Source organism: Austrofundulus limnaeus, unplaced genomic scaffold (assembly GCF_001266775.1).
Source record: "Austrofundulus limnaeus strain Quisiro unplaced genomic scaffold, Austrofundulus_limnaeus-1.0 Scaffold0, whole genome shotgun sequence".
Lineage (NCBI taxonomy): Eukaryota > Metazoa > Chordata > Actinopteri > Cyprinodontiformes > Rivulidae > Austrofundulus > Austrofundulus limnaeus.
In genome coordinates, this window is record NW_013952402.1 from 7,656,906 (window position 1) to 7,663,882 (window position 6,977).

The window sequence follows — 6,977 nt, forward strand, 5'->3', positions numbered from 1 at the left end:
GTTACTGGGAAAATTCACGTGCCATGCCCATTTCCTGCTCAGAAAACAGCTCAACATCTGAAACTAATGCCAGTCTTACATGCTGGTAAAATTTAAGCCTGCCGTCCTAAAACAGGTTTTGCAACAGAGTTTACTTTTGATAAGTTAATAAGAAATATAAAAGCCTCACCTTTCCAGCAGCATCAGGTGGGGCCTTCCGCTGAAGGAGCAAGCTGGCCACCTCCATCTTGCCGTACTTTGCCGCCACATGCAGCGGCGTGAAGCCTTTCTGCTGAACACAGAATGGGACATGAACGACTGAAGACAGAGGGTACAGTGAAAATGTCACATTTATTTTAGTTTCTTAGAGTATTTAGGTCAACTTTAGCAACATGCACTGGTTTCTCACACATTTGAAATCAATTTTATGTATAAAGTTCCCTTTTTTTAAGTATCTGTAGCTTTGCAGTCCACAAATGAAACTACAATAACTAATAGCAACCTTTTCATTAACCCCCTCAGAAAATAAGCCAAAGACACAAACGGCTGCTGTACAGTGTGTTCATCTTCGCCTCCCTGGTATGTGTATGTGAAGATATTTAAAGMCATTTTGCCATATTTCCCAGAGGAATGTAGGACTCCCACAGATTCCCATTTGCTCTTGAAACACATGACCTCATTCTGATGCCTGCCTACAGTCAACATTCCCATGACCTCTACAGTGAAAGACTGTTTCAAAATCAAGGTTAATTCAAGTCTAACTCCGATGTATCTAATGATTGAGGTTGTTTTCAAAGATGCAACAAATTACAGAGTTTATGTTGCCTGTTTCCCAATTCCTTTTTTTCTCATCCTGCAAAGACATAAATTCTTTGCATGGCAGACTAATGTTACAATAGATGTGGTCTGTAAATGTGWTAGAGAGAGCACTGTGGGGTTTACCCATCATTAATCTGCTCCGTTGACAAAGGTGACCTTTAAAAAAAACCTCCAGCTTTACATGGCACATTTACACAAACCACTTTAATAAATCCTCTTTGACAATTTTTATTTATACATTTTATTTTTTGATCGTGATCTCTACAATTACTCAGACATGCAAGCGCCACCAGCAAAAATTGTTACAGTTGTGAGGGAAAAAATTTACTGTTTCATTACATTCCTGAAGGTCAGTTTTTTTTAAAAAACAACAACAACAAAAAAGACAAAATTATTTCAGGAATTGGTTGTTCAGGCAGTTAAAGACAACAAGTTGCCTTATGTAACAGRAAACCAAGGAGGTTGTATCGAACAAATGGAATGAGTCTTGACCACATGACCGTTTGATATACTGTAGCAGCTGCAGGGCTATTAACACTGTTAATGATAACGGGAATGAAAATATTTTTAATATATTATAGTGAATATGAGCTAGTTAATGTTTAAATAGTCAGAAAAGTTTGGGATGCACCAACAGAATAGGAAAAGGAAAATGYCTCATTTCACAAATAAGCAGATTTAATCTGATTTACCACTTTGTGGATGTGATCTGACCAGAACCRAAACTAATAATGTAACAGTTTAAAGCTAATACAAGCTTACAAAGCTGATGTAATCTCTGTTAATTGAGTGGGTTAGCAGATATTGGCTTCTGTAGAATATATTGTTATACAGAGTGTAGCTCTGCTGAATCATGCTACAGTTTAACACCAATTCTTAAATATCACAAGCTGATTTTACCTCTAACTTAWGTGATATTTACACAATGTAAAGTAATATTATTTGACTTTTTTTTTATTTCTATTAGACAAGCCTGAGCTGTTGAAATGATAGTTAGCCAATATGGAATATGCACAACAAATTGCCCCTCGGGGACAATAAAGTTTACTTGACTTGAAAATCAATAGACAAGTTTCACCCTAAGGCATCACTGGGTATGTAGTGAACATTTTAATGATAAATATTTATTATCATTTTTATGACAGTATTATAAATATACTTTCCTACTACTTGAAGTCATTTTATTATTTCTAAAAAGTCTAAGTTRGTAASTGACTTCATTKTTGCTCACTTTCTTTTGTATATATCTAGCTGTTTTACATGATTGTTGAAAAACATMTTGTGACACAGATCCAGTTGAGCTTGCTGTTAATTAAATAGTTGCCATGTGAGCTGTCGCCCTGTTTGGTCACCATTTTTACTCCGTGTTCAACRGCTCGCGCAGACAGGAAGCAGGGGAGGGTGGGCGTGAATCACATTCTGCTCTCTGATTGGTGGAAGCTCTGAAAGGGGTGGGGACTCCCAACTGCTGAGTAGCAATACTTATGGAAAGATGCCAGTGAGATTTAAAATGTACTTTGTTAGCAAAATATCTCATAAYCCATTGAACAAATAAAACAACTCTTAAATAATAATCAACACATGGTCATCTACGACTAATTAACTTTTAGAGTCAACCCAATTCAAGATGGCCGCCACAACTTACCATTCTTAGCCACCAGAAAAATGTTGAAAAAAAATGTCACAGATGCTAAAAGTGGACTCTGCACAGAAAACAGAAACTGGCACCAACTAGTGGTGGTTTATGGTACTGAAACAACATCCTTCGTAACAGAGCTTTGCGGCAGCAAATGTATTTTTTTCTGAAATGAGATCTTTTCTTGGACTCACTTTAGTTGCAGATGAAAGCGAGGCACCGTTCTCCAGCAGCATGGCAGCAACATCTTGGTGTCCTTCTCGGGCTGCCAGATGCAGTGGGGTGTAACCTGAAGTGGTGGCAGCGTTGGCAGAGGCGCCACACTGCAGCAGCTGCTGGACGATGTCTACCTTCCCCAGCCGACTGGAGATGTGCAGCGCTGTCTGATCATCCTGCCCAGAGGAGGAAGGGGGGGGAAGACTTTTATGACCGGTATTGCTCTCATGCTTCTTTTCTTCTTGACCCGGTGACGGCTCTAACCTTGGACTTGGTGTCAACCTTGGCTCCGTTTTTCAGCAGGTATCGCACYACGTCTGCTTGGCCTGCCCTGGCTGCCATGTGGAGGGCCGTCTCCCCTCGCTGGAGAGCACAAAGAAACRTGAAACCTGAACCGAAGTGGGACATTCAAAAAACGAAAACAATAATAACATGTAGGGGAGCGTCAAACTCACAACGTTGGTGGTGTTGGGTGATGCTCCGTGCCGTGTCAGTGCATGGACAATGTTTTCATGCCCCATAAASGCTGCCACGTGGATGGGTGTCAGGCCAGACTGCAATGAAACAATAAAGCACAAAAATAATTCAGTTTTGCTCAGAGTAGTAAAGTAACTAAGTATAAATACTTCGTTACTGTACTTAAGTAGGATTTTTGGGTATCTGTACTTGAGTATTTTTTTCAGCCTACTTTTTACTTCTACTTCTTACATTTTCACACAACTATCTGTACTTTCTACTCCTTACATTTTTAAAGAAGGCAAAAAGTAGAAAGTCATTACTTTTATTTCATTTCTGCTTGTTTTCATTCCAGCTTGTTATTGTATAAAATAAATACTATCCATATAAATTATCCCTCCTAGACAGAGTGAATTTAATTGTGGYTGAAAGAGAAATATAAATATATAAAATCTGATTCTGCATTAATTTGTACACAAACAAATCATGTCACACTCCACCAGGACACAATCATTAAAATAAAAGTTCTGTACAAAATAAGTATTTGTATTTCATGAATTATATTATTGTATTTGGCCGCAGCCCTCTGATAGATTTTTATTTTGGAGAAATGTTTTGGGCAGCCTTGATTTATGTATATAAACTGAAACAACTGGACTAGTGCATCCTAAATTTAACATAAATTAAACATTTAATATGACACAGTCATTTCTTCATTTTTTGGAGGGAGGTCACCTTCTAATACATGTCAATACAGAAAATCTTAAATGCTCATTTTAAATCAATATTTTTACTTTTAATACTTAAGTACAAAAAAATATCAGATACTTTAAGACTTTTACTCAAGTAATATTCCTAAAGGAGACTTTAACTTTTACCAAAGCAATTTTAGGTAACATACTTGTACTTTTACTCAAGTATCACTTTGTGGTACTTTATACAACACTGGTTTTGCTTCTGAATTGRCATAAATTCCAAATAAAACTTACACTCAAAACATAAAAGGCTACAGTATTTGCAATTGAAAATTCTGCTTCTGTTCAAATAATATATTGGAAGAGAGTGCACAGTGTGTTATTATTACCTCAGTGACAGCTTGGATRGATGCCCCATGTTTAAGCAAAAGCTCCATCACTTTCACTCTATTCTTCTTGCAAGCGATGTGAAGCGGCGTGAAACCGTTCTACGCACGGAAAGGAGAATGAAAATGTCATTTGCCCATAACAGTCGAGTCACTTTTCACGCCGCGCACCCCCACCCCATTTTTCACCCATACCAGAGCCTTTGCGTTTGGGTTGGCCTTCTTGTCCACAATGAGCTTGGCCACCTTGTAGTGACCGCAGTGCGCAGCGACGTGCAGAGCCGTCAGGTAGTCGTTGGTGACGTCGTCCACCGGCACGTCGTGCTGGAGCAGGAGCTGGACGCAGTTCAGGTGGTCCCCCTGGGTGGCCATGTGCAGCGGCGACAGGCCGTTCTACAAAAGGTGGTGGATGGAGGATGGGGAAAAATAGGGGTGGCAGACAAAGAGACAGAGAGAGAGAGAGAGAGAGAGAGAGAGAGAGAGAGAGAGAGAGACAAACACACACGCAGACGGACACATAGACAAGTGGACAGACACACACAGTGAGTTAGGATGTGGCCGTGTGCTGCGCAGAAAAATAAAAACTGTGAAGGAAGTTGCTGTTACAGAAGCATTGTTATAACGAGGTCATTACAACAATGTCTATATCGTTACACTGGTTGTCCTGCGCGGTCAAACTGCAGGGCTACGCAGCGAAGGTGGGCTGTTCTGGAGAAGTCGCACAGGYGTTATGGAGACAATGCGACAACACAACAACAGAGCTGCTATCTGACCCGATCACTCTGAGTGACTAGAAGAACTGACTTGAACAAATCTACACAAAGCCTTAACAACTCTTCTCTATTTGACCTTTTTTTTTTCCTCACGATTTAAAAAGACGGGATGGGATGTGACGCTCTCGGATTGATCGTTCTTGTAGCTACCTTGGTCTTGGACAGGATAGGAGCTCCTCGGTCCAGCAGGATTTCGACCACCTGCTCATGCCCGCTTCTCGCTCCACAGTGGAGAGGTGTCAGACCATCCTGAAAAACAGAAACACATGAAGTCAAAGGTATRCAAGGATGATGCAATAAACCACCGAAACCTTCACACTGCACAATTCTGTGATCATTTAAACTGATCAAAAATGTCAAAAAGCTGTGTTAAAAATGTCTTATCATCCAATATCTTGTGTCTTAAATTTTTATGATTTTATCAACAGGTCTCACCTTGGTCTTTGCATCAATCTTGGACCCTCTGTCCAGCAGCAACTTGACCATGTTGCTGTTGCCCCTTTTTGCTGCCACGTGAAGCGGTGTGATGTCATTCTAAACCCAGAACAGTACATTTATATCATCATTTTCATGCAATTGTGTTGATTTATCATGAACAAAAAAAATCTATTTAATTATAAGATCTTTGAAAATCATTGAAACAACCACAGACATGTCTTTTATTCATATATTTTATCACTGAGCTTTATTACTGAGGAGCTGCTTCTTTGTGTAATTTCAGCCATCCCAGCTGCTTTGGCCTGTAATCAGTGCCACAAACCAGCGCACTGTTTCACACAGCAGTAATTAACGCTGTTAACTTGGGTTAGATAACATCGAATACAGAAAAAACATTTTAATGGCGTTCACCCTCCAATTACRATGTTACTGCTGTAAACAAGCAGCTGCCTGGACAATTAAATTAGCTGGTAATGGTAGTCTCTCCTGGTTAATTAACTAGCTTAAATATGCACACAGTGAGACTTTAATTGTGACGCAAAGACATTTATTTAAGACACTGTATTTTAGGTACAGTTAAAAGTGCTTGTTTGTTATTATGGYTAACTTTATTCTTCTACTGTATTATATTTCAGAGAAAAACACTGTACTTTTTGCTCTTTAGTTTGTAATTTACAGCTTCGGGTAAAAWTTTCAGGATGGTTTTGAGGAGAACAGTGTAACAAATACAGAATTCAATCTGCTAAAAACAAAAAAGTCAAATATCAAATTAGTGATTTAAAATATGTATTTATTTTTTTTCTTCACATGTATTGATAAAGCAGGTTTTATTTGAGTTCCACATTCAAGATGTCTAAAGGGTGATGTTGTTTTCATTAAATTTGCAATAAAAATCAACGTTTCTTCAAAATCCAAATAAAAAAAATAATTTTTGTATCTGAACACATCATATAAATTTGCCAATAAATAATATTACTCTCCTAATCTTTTTTCTTTGTTAAAAATAAACCTGATCAAAGTGTTTTGGACATTGCTCATTCATAGCTAAGTAAAACATTCTGAAATATGTTAAATTATAAGGAAAGACAGTTTAATGCCTCATTATTGTTCAGGCGAATGGTTTGGAAATCRTTATGTCACGTTTACTAATACCACGCTGGTACGATTAAAACTAAAATATTTACTGCTTACTTTCCACCTGAAATGCTTGTAATACCCCTGCCAGACAGCAGAGGGCGGGATAAACTCACCCGAGCCATGAAATCCACAGCAGCCCCTCGGTTCAGCAACAGTGTGGCYACGTTAATGTTTCCATAATGAGCTGCAATGTGGAGGGGGGTGAAACCACTCTGAGGAATGGAGAAGTTCAACAAAACAATCAGACAAAATCACTTTACRTTGGAATAAAGCAAAAACATTAATGGCACGTCATTATATTTAGTTCTTCAGCTGACATACAGTCACACATTGGACACAATCTAATGCAGTGACACACTTCACCTTTTTATTTATACAGAAAGCTTTTTTACTGAAGCATTAMACATGGGGCCAACTACACTTTTTATTTTTTTTAAATCAG

The 6,977-nt window shown here is 38.5% G+C and overlaps 1 protein-coding gene across 1 annotated transcript in view; it reads right to left on the reverse strand.

The window, feature by feature from the left end:
- The window catches only part of LOC106512931 (ankyrin-3), a gene marked incomplete at its 3' end in the record, with an annotated part of 52,831 nt that overhangs the window by 4,509 nt on the left and 41,345 nt on the right, over positions 1 to 6,977 (reverse strand). Inside the window, 9 exon segments of the mRNA XM_014001484.1 lie at positions 170 to 271; positions 2,629 to 2,826; positions 2,915 to 3,013; positions 3,106 to 3,204; positions 4,191 to 4,289; positions 4,383 to 4,580; positions 5,111 to 5,209; positions 5,396 to 5,494; positions 6,649 to 6,747. Of these exon segments, the coding sequence (XP_013856938.1) occupies positions 170 to 271; positions 2,629 to 2,826; positions 2,915 to 3,013; positions 3,106 to 3,204; positions 4,191 to 4,289; positions 4,383 to 4,580; positions 5,111 to 5,209; positions 5,396 to 5,494; positions 6,649 to 6,747 (1,092 nt within the window).